At 39.7% G+C, this 21,700-nt stretch overlaps 1 protein-coding gene across 1 annotated transcript in view; it reads right to left on the reverse strand.

The window, feature by feature from the left end:
• Positions 1-21,382, reverse strand: part of LOC113128321 (zeta-sarcoglycan-like) — a 321,035-nt gene extending 299,653 nt beyond the window's left edge. The window contains exon 1 of the mRNA XM_026303565.1: positions 20,835-21,382. Coding sequence (XP_026159350.1) covers positions 20,835-20,873 — 39 coding nt within the window. The 5' untranslated portion in view covers positions 20,874-21,382. The remainder of the gene's footprint in view (positions 1-20,834) is intronic.
• Between the last annotated feature and the right edge of the window lie 318 nt (positions 21,383-21,700).

Genomic DNA, 21,700 nt, shown 5'->3' on the forward strand with positions numbered 1-21,700 from the left:
GTAGGACGGAGCGCTAGAGTGGACAGAAAAGTAAAAGAGAGGAAGGACAGAGAGCAGAGGTGATATATTTACAGGACAGACAAAATCTTTGGGGGCGTCTAAATGCATGCCAGATTAAAGCAGGACTTGCTATATTTGTGTGTGTGTGTGTGTGTGTGTTTATTAGTGGTTGTGTGCAGTCTAACCAGACAGCAATTCGTGCTCAAGGCCAAAGTATATAGATCATTTCCCAATCACTGTATTATTGCCTTCAGCTTGAGATGGAGGAGAGAGAGTGATAGGAACACAACAGTTTAACACTCACACACACACACACACACACACAAACAGACACACACGCTTTCCATCTCCAATTCCTTCCCTTTTACTTGCTGTCACCTTTCTCTCCCTCTCTCCTCCCTTCTCAACCTCTCTATGCTTTTATATTTTTTTTTCCCCCTCCTACTTCTCTCTTTTTTATCACCTGGTCTGAACTCTTTTTATTAGTACCTCCAATAATTTGAACACATGTCTGAGTGGTTGGGTTGAATTTGAGGTGAAATTCAACCCAACCACTCAGACATTTGGAAGGACTACAGTAACAACAGCTGATGACAGCAGGACTTGATAGAAGCAGGAGCTGTCAGAGACATGCTCTTTTGAGGATGTGTGGTGCAGGCATGAGGGGAGCAAGGGAATTGTTTCCCTGTCTGTCATATTTTGTGATGGTTATGTTAAAAAACATAAAAAAGGAAAAAATCCAAAATGATTCCAAAGAAAGAAACATGTAGAGAACAATGACTGTTTTTTGTGAAAATATAATTATGCATCTCTTGCTTCTAGAAATGACATGCACAACTACACTGCAACAGCAAATACTGTAGGCAATGTGGCTGCATCCAGATTGTCTTCTGTTATTGTAATATAGATACATATTTGGCAGGTTAAAAATATGTTGATACTTAAAATATCAGTTCAAAAACATTAAACGGTAACTGTGACTTTAAATACAAATTATCATTTACATATTCTTCACTTAACCAAGGAAGCTTTTACTGAATGTTGTAGGTTTGTATATTTGGCTACTTGAACTCACCATATTAAGACTCATATCTGTGTAGTTCTACTAGACCATTACAAGGGAATGTAAGAGAAATGTGAAAAAAATGTCAGAAATAATATTATCAAATTCTGTGCAGCAGATATATTGTCATGTCATATATCTATATACATATCATTACATGTCATAGGACATGCAACTGGTATTGGGCTACAAAAAACAAGCTAATGATGACAGAGACAAAAAGAAAATAAGTGACAATTTTGTTCACAGTCATGCAGCAAAGATGAGATAAGATATACCACTTTTACATACAGTTCAGTGGTAAACAAAACATCCTTCTTTAAATGTAATGTTTACTGAAATTTAATTGGTAAGTTGTAACCTAAAGTTAGAAAATTATACTGAGCAGCTCCAAAAGTGTAGAGCTGGCCCTGTCAACCTCTCTCTATCTCAGTCTCTCACTCGCCCCCTCTGGTGAGACCAGCTGTCTCATAGCAACAGGATGACACTGTTCCTGACTGTCTGACCACCTCCACACACACACACACACACACGCACACACACACACACACACACACACACACACATATATATATATATATATGTATGTATGTAAAATCACAATTTCCTGCAGTGCTAGCTAGGCCTTCTCATATAGTGATGTGTGTTTTGAAGATATGTGTATTATTTAGTGTGTTAAAAAAAAAAAAGGGAGGAAAATGCCCTGTACAAAGTTGTGAGTTTCTGCATGTATCTTTATGTATGTGTGCATTTGTGGTTTCTGTGTGTGTGAGAGTATGTGTGTGTGTGTGTGTGTGTGCTTCTCACTACAACAAAGACAGATCGATACACACACCAAAAATCACAAGTTCCTTTCTAACCAATACAGTTAGGGCACAGCAATTCAGTGTTCTGCTTTTATTTTGTTCTGAGAGCTAGCTCCCCTCCACTATCCTCCAAACACATCTAAAGTCATCAGCACTATTTTGTTCCCAGACCTCAGCCTCTTAAAGGCAAGTAAAGCATGCTGCTGCGATCAATGCCCCCTTCATGATGGTTTAAAAAAAGAAGCCCCTTTAGGCTTTTTTCAAAGAAGCCACTTTCTTTTTTGTGGCATCACTTTCAAATGGAAGGAAGATGGTAAAAACAGGCTCTTCTTGGTAAAATTACAAAGGTTGTATGCATGACACCCTTGAAAGGAAGAAAGAAAACTGGGGATACAAGACACATACACACACAAACTGAAAAGTGAAATAAATGCACGTAGACCCAGAGACACGTCAATCCGATCCAATAACGACACTATCTGCACCCTCTTTCATGTTTGAGGAAAAATCAATACAGACAAAAAAGTATGCAAGAGGACAGAGAAAAAAGAAGGAAAGGCAAAGGTGCCCCTCACAAGGAATAGTAGAGTATCTATTACACATCAAAGCCATTTCAATTGCTTTTTCTCTCTTCGCTCTGTTTGCCTCTAATAAAGAGAGGTTTGAGACTGGCAGGGAAATTAATAAATGAGGGCAAAAGTGTTGGAAAGTCATGATGGGAACAGAAGAAGACACACACGAAGGAACACTCTGATGGATAATTTCTCTGGTGTGTTAAGTCTAACATGGATATAAACAGGTTCACAAAGATCATGTCAGTTGTAGCTACGAAGGCATGTACACACACACACCCACAAGCACATGGCCTCATTTGAAACCTTACATGCACTTGTTCTTTCAACAAGCGTGTGAACTATCTTGAATTATAGAATCTAATTAAAGATTAAAATAATAACTTAGTGTTGTAGCTTTTAATTTGCTCTGTCGTTGCCTTTGTCAAACTATGCATCAAAACAGAAGAACTAGGTAGACAAACCTATCCCAAAAGAACTAATGCATTCTGTTTCATAAAAATGTCAATGGCTCATGTCAATATTTTTTATTTGTATTTTAGTCCTTTCTTGTAATAAAATATAATTATTATCATAATTATACAAATTTGGAATGAAATCTGACAGGGATTATGTAAAGTGTATTAGATGTAAAGTGACATTTGGCTTTGAAATCTACAAGCTTAATGTCTTTGTTGGTAATTGATAGACAAATGGGAGAAAGAACCATATCTATATGCCGCATTGAGTTTTCTGCCTTGATTCTATGTAAATCAGGTTTGAAGTGCCCAGTTTGCCAGGCTATCAGCACAATCACCACAGAAAATATTGTAAATCTTGATCAAAGCTTGTTGTAAGTGGCTGTTGTTTGCTGCTGAAAGGGAAAAAAGTCACATTTCTTATAGGAGAGGTTGAGGTGACACTAGGACAATGTAGGTGTTTTGCACTCAAAGCTGATGGTGCTGGTCTTGATTTGAGAATGCCCACAATCTTTACAAGTTCATATTTCTTTGCAGCATGCTAAGAAATGATAGAAACTGCAGAAAGGTTAGAAAAAGCTCAACTCATACAAGCAGAATACACAATTGATATCAACCTATTCAGATACAGGCAAATGCCCACAAATCAACACACACACACACACACACACACACAGTCTGCCAATGTCACACATACATACTGCACAGACGAATACAACCAAAGCATCAAAAGCAGGTATAAGGACAAGATCAAGAGAATCACCACATGAAAAAGAAATAACACAATATCAAAATAAGTCTCTTTTATGTCAAGAAGAAAAGGGAATAAGTTATTTTTCCACAGTGCACTTTTCAATTTCAGGAATCAAAGGCACAACATAAGCTGCCCATCTTCTTTTATGACATGAACAATATGTAAAGCTATTTCAGAGCAAACAAGTGCAGAAGTAATAAGCCCAAGCCACAGCACATGGCCCAAGTTCTGTATTTTTAAGAATCACCTCACTCTAGGGGTTCACAGTGTGGTGCTGCTTTCAAAAGCTTTTTTCTCTGTCATACTCTGGTGATCTCTGAAGAGGCGATTAATCTCTGTACTTATTAACACACAGCACCACAGACACATACTAAAAACACAATAGTCCACACACAGTACACCACTACAGAATGGGAGCATCATGACAGCTGTGGGAAATGGGCTACTGTTTCTTCATGGTCATGAAGAGTCAAACATACGCAAGCACCTCATCATCACCCAAATGCAGCTGTAATGTAGCTTTTTTCTTTCTGGCAGTTACCAGCATGTTGATGTTGATCAACAATGTTGATGTTAATGTTAGCAGGTATAATGTTTACCATGTTAAATGAATGTAGTATAATGCTGGCATTAAAAGTAAAGGTGAGGTGTGTGCAAACCTTAAAAAAATATAAAATATGAAACACATTTTAAGGATTATTTGCTACATTATGCAACATAACACAACTTAAATACTGTTTGCTATTTTATGTCAATTTTTAAATGAAAAGGTAAATATGAAAACTAGCAAGAGCAAATGACTAAAATGTGGATTTAGTGTGGATCATATCCTTACACCACTAATTCATCCACAGCAGCAAGCATGCTATTAAAATGTTAAAAAAAATGTAATTTTGTTTCCAGTATACAGAACTAAATGCAGCATATACAGAATTAAATGCAGCATATACAGAACTAAATGCAGCATATGAACACAGACAACATAGGAAGCAGAAGGGGTAAATTCACACAGTTTCCAATCAAAATGCACACGGATGCCAGGTCACCTCAGTGGGTGCTGCGCTCTCTGCCAGGAGTGTGTGAGCCCTCAGTACTCTGTGTTCTCATTTGTCAGAGAGTCCTGCCTTCTGGGTAGAGGCCTCACTCTAAAGCTTGGCAGCCCCTCGCTGAAAAACTCCTACATGATCTCTTTCCATTACAGCCACCACTTCTATCCCCCTCCCTCACTGAGGAAAGTGCAGCTGAAGTCGTCATTTCTGATGCATCCTTCGAAAAAGTGCCAATGTCAATGTAAATTTACAGATGTAAATATAATCCAGTTATATCTTTATTCAAGGTAGTAGCGCCTCTATTCATCCTGTATTGCCATGTAATATGAGCAGAAATGTAGTCTGATCACAGTGAAACAGCTCAGAGGCAAATAAACACCGGCTGCAAATGCAAAGGCAATGACCATATTGATCATTATCCAAATAACATATGTGGAAACAGATTGCCTTTTCATAACAGCAATAAAGAGGGCATCAAACTAGATACAAGACACATGCTTTTGTTGGCTGCCAGTTTACGGCGATTCAGTCAATTTGTCTGATAAAATCAGGCCTGAATTTGGCAACCATGCAAGTTCTTACAAATCTTCAGGGTTAGGCTCTTCGGGGGATGATAATGCAATAACTTTCAATTTTAAATCAATATTACAGACTTAAAAAAGTTTTATGTATGTTCTGATTTCACTGTTTTGCAGCTCAGCATTGCTCATTCCAACCTATCTAAACATTTCTGTACACCATACTTACCTCTTTCTTTCTTCCCACCACATTCTCTGTTGCTACATTATCATCACTCTCTATCTGTGGTTCTTTGAAGCGAAACACAGCCCTCCATCCTGCTCTCCATCACACCATTTCTCTCTATCCTTCACTCCTTCACACTTAAATGATGGCAGACAGGCAGTGACAAGGACCTTGTCCCATTCTGCTTCACTTCTCTTACACATTCGCTCTGCTTTTCTTTAAAGATGTCTTTTGCTCTTTAATTTGACACTTTTGCTAGCAGTTAATTTGGATTAACCTAAACTCTCGGAAACTGAACTACAGCCTAACTACAATAAATGCAAATACAGTATAAATGCTTATTAAATGCATTTAAGATTCAGCAAACAACATCTGATTAACAACCAATGCACATATTCACTGTGTGTATGAATAGCAATATTTATGTATATTTTCAACCAATTTACTAATGTAATCCAGAAAAGCATCAGGCAGCATGTAGTCAAAATGGATTATACTGACACATGCACAAGCCAGATGATGCGTTTATGGACTCTTTTACTAGATGGCAATATTATGAAAAGGTGATCTGTATTTTATGACCTGTCCAGGGTGTACCCCTGCCTTTCACCCAAAGAGAGCTGGGATAAGCTCCAGCAGATCCCTGGGACTCTAAATAGGAATAAGAGGATATAATGGATGGATGGAAGGATGGTATCTTTATTTTAGAAACGGGCTTATAAATCATATTTTAATGTGTATACAAGAGGCATATATTAATATTAGGTGTGAATGTAATCCAAGTGAATGAAAGGAGAAGCATGGTAAGGAAAGCATATTAATCCAATCTGCCTTAGCCATGCTCTTTCAACTGACACATATATCCCTTCATGTGCTATGGGCGGTTCTGTAAAATCAGGAACTAGATATCTTTCTTTTACCTGTGAAAACTGTAGGGAAAAGTGTTTTCATATAATTGTGTTGTTATACATGGAACTCACTGTATTTTAGGAACAATTGAATTGAATTGATTATTGTTTTCCACTTTTCATTTTTAACTGTTTACTGTATCCCTGCACCCTCACTTGTTCCTCTTGCATGTCATTCCACTTTTACCTGAGTCTATTTCATGCCCCTAAACTTTGGTGCCTGGCTGCGGTCACCTTGCTGGCATATAGCTCCACTCACCTCCCTCCATATTGCTCCTTCGTTCCACTCCATGCAGCCCTCTCTCTGTCTGCGCTCTTTTTCTTCTCTGCTTCTTGCCGCTCTTGCTTCATTTCCCTCATGATGAGGTGTCACCACTCTGACCTTGAGTGGGCGACAATCCCCTCTGAAAAAAATAAAGTGTTTGTGTGTGGATGCTGATGTGTCTAATTTGATTGCCTGTACCTGTTAGCTCTGTATATGTGTGTGACTATGTGTTATATGTGTGTGGCCCAGCCTGGCCTCTGGAAGTGACAGACATCAGGATTGCGCTGTCACAGCAGGCAAAGAGATGATTTACTTTACAGGGGGCTGAAGGACAGGATGGCAGATACAGTGAACAGATAAATGCACTGTGCTGCCAATGGGATAATGTAAAGATTCTGGGCTATACTGTTTAGACATATACTTTAGTGTACAGTTTGAAGTACCATTGATGCAAATGGGTGCTTGTTGTCTGCCTGCTGCGTTGTATCTGTGTTTCAAATCATGATTCACATCATGTCACTCCTCTCCCTTGTATTTCTCACTTACTCCCCAACTGGAGAAGTATACTTTCCTGAAATCACATGGAATTTCAAACCAAGCTGAAGTACCATTATAATGAGACTGGATTGTTACACTGACCTAAACTGGCCTGGCCTGGGTGAAACGTGACTGGACTGGACTCAACTGAACTGAATAAACTTTCTGAACTTAATCATTTTTGCTAAAGTTGACAAATCTGAACTTCAGTATGTCCAGAGAAGACTGAATCAATCTGAATTCTGACTACTCTTAAATCAGCAGAACTGTTGTGGCCAAACTACAATGAACTAGCCTGATATGTCTTCCTTCTTGACCATAGAACTGGTGTTGATTATCATACAGGCTAAAAATCATCCCACCTTAATATCTTCTTTCACTGTGATCTTAAGCTCAGTTCATGTCATGAGTGGCAGCAGGGGCTGTGGTTTGGGAGGTGACAGACAGGACAAGAAAGACGAATATTAGCCTGTCATTCTTGTGTCAATTCCACAGCCTCTGTAAATGATAGCCAGGCTGGGGCACATGATAGCTGGCTTGCTGCAGGGAAATGACAAACTAAATGTTATCAGAAAATAAAGGTTATGCCATGTGTGAGTTGGAGGTTGAGGAAAGGGGACAACAAGCCTCTTATCTATTTATAATTATGTACATCTCCTATGTCATTAACATAGTGTTTTAAAGAGCATTTGGGACATTTTCTGCAGGATCTCTGAGTAGAAATGAATGAAATATTGTGTACAGTCAGTATGATATATGTACATGACCGTACATTAACGAAAAATGTGCCCCAACCCCGAAAAACTTTGATTTTATTTATAATCAATGTGAAAATGTGTTAAATCAGACTCACAATGATCACCTGTGTTTTTGTGTGTAACACAGGTGATCATTAGCTTGTCAAAGCAGGATCAGGTAATAATACCAAATCATAATTGCTTTGTCATTGTAGTATAATTCAATTTTAAATCATAATGTTGTTGACAAATTGAGTCATATTGCTGTAATCTCCAATTGATCATGGCAATTTGGGGAGAATTAAATGACTGAGATTAATAATGGATGCAAGTCCCTGTTTAGCCCCATGGTGCGCAGCAGTCTATTAACTTGTCATTGCAGGACTGAGGGACAAAGCTGGCAGAAATGCACAAAATGACAAATATAAATGTCTCTTCATGGTGGGACAAACGTCATTTTAAAGTGTAATACCCAATATGTAGTGAACAGGCCTGTGGCAGGGGAAAGGATTTAGGCTGCAGATGAAATCAAAAATCACTTTAATCGTGTGGAGAGGGACACAGTAATCACCTTGTCTCAAAAACAGAAGCAGGTAGATGAAATACTGAGTGACATATGCACATCCCCAGTCACACAGAAGTTATGCTGAATGAAAATATAGATTGAATTTGTAATATTAGCAATAAATAATGCAGCATATCATTGGCAGGCTATCTGATATACAGTAAGCATTTGAATGTCAATGCCAGTATCAGAGCGATAGATGAATCAGGGCTACGCAATGAACCAATGTGACATTTCAAGGATAACCATGCTTATAACCATGCTAAAATTGAGATCAGATTTTTCTGATGTGGCACTTTAGTGCAGACTGCTGGAATCAGCACATTCTTCCTCATAAAACAATTACACTAAGAATTAAAAAATGTAAGAAAAGCATGTTTCTTTTTTGGTGCTGCTCTGGAGAAGGCAACTTTGTTTGCTCTGTCCATCATTATGGCCCAGAATTAAATAATAATGATGCATAAAATAAAATGGACTGCCATCAAACTTACCAATAATCTTTGCCTCCTGAGACTGAATTACAATAACTGGTGAATTCCTGATTTACATCTGCATTTGTCCAATAAGTGGGTTTACAACCAAAAACCTGAAAAGCTAGTAGCATTCCCTTCCCTATGCGCATTTGGTGCAACTGGTAAATCATAAATCATAAATAGTTAACACTATACTCAGATTGGGAACATGGTAAACATTAAACCAGATGTGAGTAAGTTGCTATGTCATTGTTAGCACTGAGCTCAAAGAATACTTGAGTCTAACAACTTAGTGAGTAATATTTAAGTAAATAAATAATTTGAGTAAGCATTCAACATTATCCATAATGTTTTCAGCAATCTAGCTTTTTTTTAACAAGCAGTCTACTGCAGGTACATAGTTCTTCTTGTGAAATGATAATGTTGCGTAGGATTAGTTACACATCAATGATTCTGCATATATAGGCCTACTGGATTTTAATTTTAAGCTGCTTGTTGGAGGTTCCAAGTGAGAGCAAAGCTTATGTACCTATTTGAAACTATCCAGGAGTACTGATCTCAGTAAACTGCACCCACCTAGAGTAGCAAAATATTAAGAAACAAGGTGACTGCTGCTGAGCTGTGTTTTCTCTGTCTGGAGTGCTTGCTCACTGCTGTGAGCACAGTGACAGCTTGCATTTTACACCCAAGTTTTTATTCATTCAGCTATCTCTCTCTCTCTTGCAGTGCTACATTATGATCTTCACTGGTAAGATGGCTGTAATTGTAGATCAAAGTTTTGCCTAGCACAGCTGGAACTACAGGCTAACTTCATCCTCAAAGTGCCAAGCTAAAATGACAGATTTGGGTAACTGGTTTATTAAGGCAACAACATACACACCTATAGCTTATTTTTCAAGCCACGAAGGGAAATTCATATCCTCTCCAAGCGTATAAACTGGTTTATTATTGTTACAGTTACTTGCTGGAATAGGGATTATAGAGATGCTGAAAGGGCTGGTACTCTGTAGGACCACCCACATAAACATGTCTGAACTATAAAAACTAGCATGCTGATGTAGTACAGACAACCAGTAATAAAATCATCATGTAAAAATATGACAAATCATCACCATCTGCTCAGTTTGCTGTAGCTATATGATTTTCATATACATATACATGTACACATTTGCTTGCATTTACACATTTGCTTGCATTTACACAACACATTTGCTTGCTCTCACACACTCATATACAAGGCTTAGAACGACTGTACAAGAGGGACTACGTAGCTGCAACAACACATCAGAACATGAAGCGGACAAAATATTTCCTCCCATCAGGCTTGGCTAACATGGGAAATAGAATTCACACATACAGATAAACACATACACACACTGTCGCACACACCCTGAGGCTTACAAAAGGAACAGCTGCCACTCAGCAGTCAGCAGGTAGTGAGGTGAGGCATCAGTCACTGTTAAGACTGAGTGCTTGTTTGGAAGCTTTAGGCTCTATTGGGATGTGTCTGTGTGTATGTGTGAACCTGGTATTACTTAAAATGTGAGGACAGAAACTGGCTTTCACACTCACATTGGAGACTCAGCCTTGGAAATTTATGGGGACAATTTGGTATAAAGTCAGGGTAAGGGTTACAGATAGGCAATCAGTGGTTATGGTTAAGGTTAGAGTAAGTCACCAGGAAATGAATGTAATGAAGTCAATGTAAAGCTCCCCCTCTACAACAAATGTGCCTGTGATTAATGCCATGGTTAGTGATCTGGGGCCAAGGTGTACAGAAAATATGCTTGGGGCAAAAGTGTTTGTGTTCTTTTCTGTATCTGTATGTGAACTCAGAGGTTATATGTTAATACATCCACACATATTTTCCCCACAAGCTATAATTAGCAGTAAGTGATGGTTTTCAGGTCTGTGTGTGTATGTGTGTGTGTGTGTTTGAGTAATTCTACCACAATACAGTGATGTGGACCCTGGAGAGTCCCCAGGGCCAAGTTCAACACCATCATGTTTTTGCTTTGCTTACACCTCTGCAGTCAGCTCTGCCTTCACTTCCCAAGGTACACATCTACTATGGATCAGTGCATCCCTGCACACACCTACCCAGTCAATAATTTCTTCCATGTAAGTTTGAAAAGGCCTTTATATCAGTAATTGCGACTCTGCGGATCCTGCCTGTGTCCCTGAAACAGCTTGGATGCTTGAGTAAATTCGACTTGAACGTAGTTAGTGTTCAGTGCATAATTTCACAGAGTTTGTTTTGCTTCCAATACCATTTACTTGCACAACACACAGTGCAACTGGAAGCACTCACTTTTTTCTGTAAACACAAAATGACTAGTAGAAAACAGTATTTCTTAAAATATTGAAATTTGCCTTAATTACAGTCACTCACTGCTCATTAACCTTTGATTTGTCCCCCCAAATCTATTGGACATAATACTAACAATGGTAATAGGTGACATGTACCCTTCAAATTTATTGGACACAACACTAACAATGGTAATAGGTGTAGGTTAGTGGTCTGCATAAGCCTGTCGTTCCAACATCACACTCGCCTATACCTGATGTTCTTTGCTGTACACCACCTGCTTACACCCATAGGGGTTTCACCCATCTCACCCGCACCATATTAAAAGTCTGAATTTGAAGACTTGAAATACATGATAGTTGTCTGTCTTTGTGTGTCTATATGTGGCCCTGTGATGGACTGGTGACCTGTCCAGGGTGTACCCCTGCCTTCCACCCGAGAGAGAGCTGGGATAGGCTCCAGCAGATCCCTGTGACCCTGAGCCAGGAAAAGCGGGTATAGAAAATGGATGGATGGATGGAAATACATCCACTACAAAATGTCCACTAGTTTCACAGGTGGTGATCATTTTGGCCTTACTTGTTAACTAGTTAAACACACAATCTGTTACTAGTGAGCTAGTAAGGTCCAAATGGAGTACATGCTGCCATAGACTTATAAAGACTTAAGACAATGCATTTTGTTCTGTGTCCAGTGAGCCATGCAAATCGTGGGCTATCCAGCCAACAAGAACAACTTGATCACCACTCTAGGTCTTCAAGGACACACTGCCACAAGCAGTACACAAGCCACTAAGCTAATTAAAAATATTAAGTGTTGTGAGGAATACACTATAAAACACACATCTTGGTCTTACTGCAGACCTGTTTTAAACTCTGTGTACTGAAGCAGCCTGCAACCACCATCATAGAGTCAGGAAATGGACACCTGATGCAACTCAGTCTCTAAGAGACTGCTTTGAATGTACAGATTGGAGCATACAGGTTGACTGTTCCACAGATTACATCAACTTCTGTAGAGAGACTGTTATACCTACAAAGTCTGTGCACTGTTTCCCTAATAACAGACCCAGGCTCACTAGGGACATCAAGGCAACCCTTAACCAGAAAAAGGATGCATTTAAACTGGACACAAAGAAGGACTGAAAGAAACACAAGATACTTCAACCCCACTGCAATCTGGTTCTCTAACACCTTAGCCAACGGCAGATGACAGCTGACTACTATGGCAAGCCGTTTGAGCATAAATTAGATATCCTTGATATCAGATGTTTATTTCACATACTAGTTCAGTCTTTGTCAGAACTAGTTCGACGTTTGATTGCACTAGTTGGACATGTGATTGCACTAGTTGAACAAGAACCCTTACTAGTCACGCTTTCTCAGCAACTAGTGGCATTTCTGTCCAGCTAGTTCCATGAAAAGCCCTACTATCAATGCCAGTCACTGCACTAGTAGGACCAAAGTCCCAACTAGTCAGCTTTTTCATGTACTAGTGGCCCTCTGGACGACACTAGTAAGGCTAAAAGTCCTACTAGTTAACTAGTGTGGTGAAAGAAATGTGACAAGTTTACTAGTCAAGCATGAGTTTGGCTCACTAGTGAACTAGTGAGATTCAAATGTTTACTAGTTTACTAGTAAATACCAAAATGTCCACTAGTTCCACAGGTGGTGATCATTTTGGCCTTACTTGTTAACTAGTTAAACACACAATCTGTTACTAGTGAGCTAGTAAGGTCCAAATGGAGTAAGTAGTTGACTAGTGGCAATGATGTTCTCCTCACTAGTTAACTAGTGGAAGACATTTTGCCTCACTAGTGAAAGTCTGTATCAGACATGTTCAGACTATGACTGAACATGTCAGACATTTTTCCTACATGTTAGGCCTTTTCTTTAGCTAGTTTAGCATTTATTGGCACTAGTGAGCGACTATGTGCAACTAGTGAGACATTTGTTTAACATGTTGGTCTTTTTGTTGCACTAGTTAAAGTTTTTGGTATACTAGTGTAAGTTTTCATTTGACTTGTCTGCAAAACCTGCTCACTAGTTGACATTTCTGTGCAACTAGTTAACTAGTGAACAGTTGCAAACATCATACATGTTAACTAGTGACACTTTACAACATTACTAGTTGCACTAGTTGAGCACACAAATCGACTAGTGAGCATTTATATTGGACTGGTAAGATCAAAACGTCAACTAGTGTATTGAAAATATCAACTAGTGCATCAAAAAGACCAACATGTTAAACAAATGTCTCACTAGTTGCACATAGTCGCTCACTAGTGCCAATAAATGCTAAACTAGCTAAAGAAAAGGCCTAACATGTAGGAAAAATGTCTGACATGTTCAGTCATAGTCTGAACATGTCTGATACAGACTTTCACTAGTGAGGCAAAATGTCTTCCACTAGTTAACTAGTGAGGAGAACATCATTGCCACTAGTCAACTACTTACTCCATTTGGACCTTACTAGCTCACTAGTAACAGATTGTGTGTTTAACTAGTTAACAAGTAAGGCCAAAATGATCACCACCTGTGGAACTAGTGGACATTTTGGTATTTACTAGTAAACTAGTAAACATTTGAATCTCACTAGTTCACTAGTGAGCCAAACTCATGCTTGACTAGTAAGCTTGTCACATTTCTTTCACCACACTAGTTAACTAGTAGGACTTTTAGCCTTACTAGTGTCGTCCAGAGGGCCACTAGTACATGAAAAAGCTGACTAGTTGGGACTTTGGTCCTACTAGTGCAGTGACTGGCATTGATAGTAGGGCTTTTCATGGAACTAGCTGGACAGAAATGCCACTAGTTGCTGAGAAAGCGTGACTAGTAAGGGTTCTTGTTCAACTAGTGCAATCACATGTCCAACTAGTGCAATCAAACGTCGAACTAGTTCTGACAAAGACTGAACTAGTATGTGAAATAAACATCTGATATCAAGGATATCTAATTTATGCTCAAACGGCTTGCCATAGACTACTGACTACTCTCACTACTGACTTACTAATTAACTACAAGACAACCTGAATTTCCCTTTGGGTATGACTAAAGTTTATCTTATCTTATTACATATACCACCTATAAAACATTCATTACAACATGCACACATACACTCAAATATTCACGTTTTATATTGTATGTAGCCTTTGGCAAGATCCAATAAATGAATTCCATTGATGTAAAGACCATTAGAAGACAGAAATAATTGAAAGCGCTTTTGTGAGATTGTACTAATTATTTGAAATGTACTGACAAACAGACGGAGGGATGTTCACGCATAATGAAGTCTAACAACTAACTGTAATAACACTTGGCCTGATTTGTGGTCCTAAAGCCATGTATGTTTGTCAGAGATTTGAATAAGAGACATGTCTGTCAAAAGCCATTTCAGAAACATTTTGATAGCTATCTTTTACGTTTTTCAAAATTTGACATTAAATTGAAACTGATGCTTTTAATATTCAGAATGTAAGAAAAAAAGATACCCTTCAGCAAAATATACACTTAATGCCACCAGGTCCAAAACAGTCCTCTTACATTATGCATAAATAGAAACAAGATAAAGGCTCTGTGCCCATGGATGGGAAAGTGTGCCAGGTTAGCAACATCACTTTTAGAACACCACTTCTGAGATCCTGCATTAGGTTACTGGGGCAAACTGTTGTTTGGTAAAAAATATACTATGCATATAAAGTTCATATGTTCATTAAGCCACAGGGTCTTGTTCCTGTTTAAATGTACAAACACAATGTCCAAACAGCACACTTTCTATGTACAGTACACATGACAGCATTCAGGAAGTTTGGGTTTTGGTGTTTAGCTTTTCTTGTTTCAAGTATTTTGTGCTAAGCTAAGCACAGAGGCACTTCTGCAAGGAACATAGGAGAAGAGAAGAACCAGATGTCAAAGTTTTCATCTAACTTTCAAATACAAAAGCAAATACATGTATATCCCAAAGTGTTGGGATATGCTGTGCAGTCCAGCTGGTTAAGTTTATCTTTGGCCACTTCATTATCTGGAATGATGGGTATCTCACACACAGGGAGGAAAGCACACACACTCACATTGTGAATTACTTCTGTCCATAACCTGTTGCTCAGCCAACATAACAAAATTGGTCTTACAGAAAAATGTATGCACACACACACACACACACACACCCTCACACACACACACACACACACACACACACACACACACACACACACACACACACACACACACAATAAAGACTGTAAGTTAACCTTTAGAAGACCAATGGTAGCCCGCAAGCTATTAGACCTTTAAACACTGCTACTTGAGCAGCACACACAGACACACAAAGATACAAGGAAAATACAAGTAATAAAACAAAGACGTGCTCTAAAGTAGCAAGCTGTAGCTGTGCACAGTTTTATGAAACTGACTGAAGGACAAAAAAAGGTGACTGACCCCAGGAATTGGCATTTTAAGTTGTGTATGGTGTGCTTATGTTCCAGTCTGTATAAGTGTGTTGAAGATAGCATGATAGTGCATTTAATAACTGAAAAAGTATGGAAAGGTTCTGTATAAGAAAGCTCAAAAGAAAGTGAAGCCCTCCCCAGTCAGCCATGTTTTTACTACAGACAATTTGTCTGTCCACTTCATGTATAAGCTTGTTGCAGTACAATTCAGGAAACATAAGATCCTTTACTTTCTCAAAATCTAGTTCATTCTGTTCTGCAGCTGTCACAGGGGTATAACACCTGTTACACTGATGACGTGACAAGACAAACAATTCAACAGGTCCTTCAACCTAAAAGACAGTATTGCAAATATGATGTACAGAACCGTTTCAGGAGCAGGCGTACTGGAACTTTGTTGTCATGGTGACAATAATACGATCCATACAGCCATACCATCAGTAAATTTACTGGACTGTTGTCACCGCAGAAACATTAATAAAGACTAGTGATGTCAAGATCAAGGGTGTTTCCCCCCAGTCCCAATCTGAGTCATCTTAATATTGAGTATCTGCCAATGCTGAGTCCCAGTCTGATACTTGTACATTCCTATTTGCACAGTGTATACTTCATTAGTTATAGTTAATTATTCAAATCAATCTAGTGTATATGCTTGACATTTCAATGGCTCTGGAGTGCACTAAAAAAAATTGCCTGCATCCAAGCTGTTCGTTAATGTTTTATTTTTTTACAAATTAAATAAATAAAAATTAGTTTTTGTATGCCTTTTATGACTGACATTCTGTTGGCCCCTTAGTGGGAAGGTTCTGGGTTTGAATCCCATTCGACCCAGGGCCAGTCCCAAGTCTGGATGAAAAGCAGGAAGTTTGGGTATCTCCAAAGCACGTGAGGAACCCACAAGACACCACTCCACTCACAGTGTTTATTTTATGGTGTCATATCACTTTGGTAGTAGTGAATGTAGCTCTGGTACTGCTGCCTTGTGAAATGTTCGCATTGCAGACATTTAAACTGGCTACTGCTCTGTTTTTGTGTTCTAATTTAAAATATTTCCAGACTACAAATATTTAGTTATGTAGTGCTACAAATTGTACTCTCTGTTTACGAGATTAAAAAACACATTCAATTTGTATGCATTAATTATAAATTAGACAGTTTCCAGCCTTTTTTTGCTTACATAAATGTGTGATTCCCAAGTGTGTAAAACTGTCAGGTAGTTAAACCCATATGTAGCTACCTACATATACAGCTGTGTGATGTTACTCTGTAATCCTAATGCATTGCAGTCTATCTGCTACACTTTTTCAAAATGGAATGAACACATGCAGATGTTTTGGGAAATTTCCAATATAAAAAGAACAAAGAGCAAGGCGCCCACTTTTCAAATTGTACAACTGTCACTCTAGCAGCTTCAACAAACACGACTGTGACCAAAAGATAATATATTTCATAATGCTGCACGTTAAATTCATGTGTGGTTTATGCTTGTGCTTGTAACTTGGTTAAACTGAACAGGTGGCTCTTAATACATAGAGGAGGATTCGTGTCTGCTTGATGGTTAGACATGCAGGCTTGGGGCTGGCTGGCTTAAATAAATGACTAACGTTCTCCCATCGCTCAGCAGCTACTGTTGAAGTGCCCTTGGAAAAGGCACGGAGCCCCCAATTGCTCCAATTGAGCTGCTCAGTGGCCAGAAATGCAAAACTGGGACTACACTGGGTGGTTACCAAATAGGGTTGTGTGAAAGAGTGCAACCAGAGTGGGAACACAGCCACCTTGCAAATGGTGGCTCATTCTGGCTGAGGTTTGTACCATAAGTTGGTTTACTTTGCCAACCATTTTAGCAGGTAACTAACCATCATTTTGAGGTTCTGCTCTATTCTCAAAATCTAGCTGGCCTATTAAACTGTATAAACATTTGATAAATGTTTAGTCTAACAGTAACATTGTTAACTGGCCATTCGAGATTTAGGGGTCCTACTCTAATTTCAGTTTTTTAATTTTAGGTGGCTGGAAACATAACGTAATAATGTGTTACATACACATCCTGAATTTTTGCCACATAGAATAACTAGCACACACATTTTTTATCTTTATTCTTTGTGTTATTGCTTTGATACTATTATTATGATATGATTTGTGTGTATAGTACCACTACTCTTAACGTCTTTGTCTTTTTTATGTTTTGTGCTTTTATGCAAAATGAACTTCCTTTTGAAGGACAATAAACATCTGAACTGAGCTGACTAAATCAAGGTTAAATTATAATTTTGATCTAGAGCTACCAAAATAAAAGTACTCTGCTTTTCCAGAATCTGTTCATGATACAAGTTGAGAGCCTGTGGTGTAGAGGGTCAAATTCCATCTGACTCCCTTTATTATACCGCATATAATTTATGGTGCAGCTATTACTAAAGATCAATAGCACTTAAACTGCTCCACTGATATTGAAACCTGCACTGATTTATAAGCAGATAGGTCTTTGGTCAAACACACACATACACACACCTCACTTGTATATTTGATATAAAGCAGTGTCGTCCCAATGTCCCAATGTTGTCCTTGTTCACTCTTCATTTCCTGTGATTGCACTTTGAGGCACACCCCCGACACACATACTTTACTGAATGAAAAAAATCGGGCTTTTCATTAGATTGGATTGCCGTATGTGTGTGTGTTATTTTCAAAGTTTGAAAGGCCAGCTGGCAAACAAATCTGTGCGTGTCTGCGCGTGAACCCACATACATATACACACACACACAAATCACGCACACACACACACACAGTTTTTCTCTACTTGAGAAGACACTGTATTGATTTACATTCATTACAATCTACATTTGAACATATGCTGAGTTGTCCTCACAAGTATAGATAAGCATGTCCGCACACATTCCCAATCCTCGCTACAAATAGAGCACACTGCAGAAGAACGTGTGTGTGTGTGTGTGTGTGTGTGTGTGTGTGCGTGTGTGTGTGTGTGTGTGTGTGTGCCAACCACAGATGCACTAGGACTCAGGGATTGTCAGCACTGCCAAGGATATGACACCACCTCTGCAGAAAACAACCAGCAGATGGATAAACAGATCGACTGGTGAAGGCGGCGGAAATCGTTTAGACTCAGCATTCAGAGCAATGGACTGACCCTGCATGGTGTTTGAAAGGTGGTTCTTGGATCCCACAGCAGGAGATTTTGCACAATCATGTTAATTACTTATCATGAACTGTATTTTTTTTTAACTCAGAGCCACCAACGCTTAATATGCAATCATTCATCAAATTCTAAGGGCCTTTATTGCATCTTTAAATAATGTTTCTAGTATTTTTCAAATATTTTCAACTTTAGGCTGCACCTAACATGACAATAGAGCCAAGCGGACAGCCTATACACAAAAATATCAATGCTCAGGTCCACAGGTCAAGGTCACTGGCTAATAGTTAAGGTCATTTTTAAATCCAAATGTCAGCTTCTGTCTTTGGAATTTACAACCAGTCAGCCAAGTCAAAGTCAGTTTGGGCACTGCATCAATGCTGTATCAAGGTCTAATCACAGAAATTTGATCACATAAAATGCAAGTTGAAATGTCAAACCACTGGGAAAGCTCATTGATTTCGTGATTTATCCAATCACTGCTAATAACTAACATCAGCAATCCATTGAAAATAGACATTTCCACACACAGTTCTTGTCTGACACTAGACTTGCATCACACATGTGGCATGTAATATCTGGAGTGAAATGAATTGCTAATGATATCACTCAAATTTTTCCTCAATAGCCTATGTGTGTTTCATTCTTAACATTTCTTAACACATATTTCTGTTATGTATTTCCCTTATGTCACTTCACCATTAACAGGTTTGAAAGGCTTATAGTGCACACGTACAAACACAGCCTCACACCAAACCATCCAAACAGCTTATAAATATGGGATTTATGAGCCGAATCTGAGCATAAATTTCCAAACTACTGGTACAGAGGGAAAAGGTGCTGAATGCTCCCCTGATACAACTGTTTCCAAATGGATTTTTGCATGCTTTTGCAGTTTTTATTCCTCAAGTATGAGGAAGCACAAGATTACTCATCCTATGCACACACCTACACAGTTTTTCCACCTGTAAATCATCCTGTGTGTGCGTGCGTGCGTGCGTGCGTGCGTGTGTGTTGGGAGCACGGGGTCACTGAGCATCACAACTCCATACTCAACACCTACTCATCTCCCCATTGACATCCACATAGTGCTGACCATATGGACACGCACAAACATACCGGGGTGGAGAGGTGAGAGACACAGATCGACGCTATAAGCAGCGAACCAGATCACCTCACTGACCACACACACACACACACGCATACAGTCCACACCTAACCGACACACAAGTCGAGAGGTACAAGCGAGGACAAGTCGAAAATTAGCTATATAACTATATAACGCACTTCTTCACTTCTGTGAAATTAACGATGTTTTTAGGGTAGATAGAAAGAAAGAGATGTGATCAGCGACTCTTTTCACACTCTGCTCCTCTCTGAAATGTTTACACAGACCTGCTGCACAGTGGATGCCGCCCCGTCGGGCAAGTCCGTCCCGTCTATCGAGCGTCCCACCGACATCCACAACACCTCTCTGCAACAACTCTCTGTGCAGGCAAAGCATATTGAAATTCACTGCACGCATCGAAGACTGACACACACGAACACACACGCCCTCTCTCTCCTTCTTTTATTACCTAACGAACATAGAAGGAGTGTGGGTTTGTGCAAAAAGAGCCAGATAGGGAGAAACATGTTATTTTGGACACTAGGGAAACCAAGACCTGGGTATTCTCACAGTGGCAAACCCCTCCGCTCATTGCGCGTCAGACTTGCTCCCCAGCATCCTCAAGCCCATGGGTCACCCAACTACAGCACAAACAGACGTCTGATCACGCATCCAGTCATTTGACCAGTCACCCAGCATAACAGCTTCACCCTTCATCAGTCACGCCGCTGTGGATTAATCCAACCAGCCACCCAGTAATAACAGTCACCCATCATCTCCAGTTACCCAACAGTCCACCAAGTCATTTAGCCACCCAGCCACACATGCAGCGTAGGCTCAACACTCGCCCCGGGAACAAGTGCGCGCCGATGGGCTGAGAGGGTCTTACCTTGAGCGCTTCTATATCCAAAGACGTCGACCGGTCCATAACTGAGAGGAGTAATGCAAATCAGTCACGAAAATAGAAGTCCCACGGACGAAGAGGAGGACAGGGAAAGAGATTTAAAAAGTTGGGCTTCTGTCTAGAGTCTCAAACTCTGCTGCAACATCCTCTGGATTATCGTGAGGAACAGTTTGCTAATATTCCACCCCGGCGACGGATTTTCTCAGTTTCATTTCTCCCTGTGGATCGCTTAGTAAAATCAGGACTCCACACCGTGGAATCCCCCCGCCACCTCCGGTCCCCGGTTTGTCCGTGAAGGGGACGGAGGGAAGAGAAAATAAACAGAACAAAATAAGTCGTGCGTAATGTTTAAAGCCGCAGCTTTTGCGCACTTGACAATCCGTTCCGTCTTTTTGTTGTTGTTGTTGTTGTTATTAGCCTACATCTGAGTAAGAAACACCCCCTGCTGGAATGAAGCCTGGATTCAGACTCTACTGACAGCCGGTCAGCGGATAAATACCGTTATATCCCGTTAGTGTATGTGATGGTGTGTCTGCTCGTGCAGTGGTCGGCAACTGGAGAGGGAGTCCGGATCTGACAGATGATATTCTGCCTTGCCTGGGCGACTTCCATGCGGCAAACCGCCAGAGATATCAGGTCTCCCCGAAAAAAAGGGGAAGGCGAGAAAGAGGGATGAGAGAGAGAGAGAGAGAGAGAGAGAGAGCTGGTGGGAGAAATGAGGAGATGAGGAGAGCTGAGAGAGTTGAGACGAGAGGAGAGAAGGGAGGAAGGTTTATGCTGTATATTCTACCAATGACTGACGCACCGGTGTGTGTGTGTGTGTGTGTGTGTGTGGCATAGAGAGGGTGGAG

This window comes from Mastacembelus armatus, chromosome 1 (genome assembly GCF_900324485.2).
Source record: "Mastacembelus armatus chromosome 1, fMasArm1.2, whole genome shotgun sequence".
NCBI classification, from domain to species: Eukaryota; Metazoa; Chordata; class Actinopteri; order Synbranchiformes; family Mastacembelidae; genus Mastacembelus; species Mastacembelus armatus.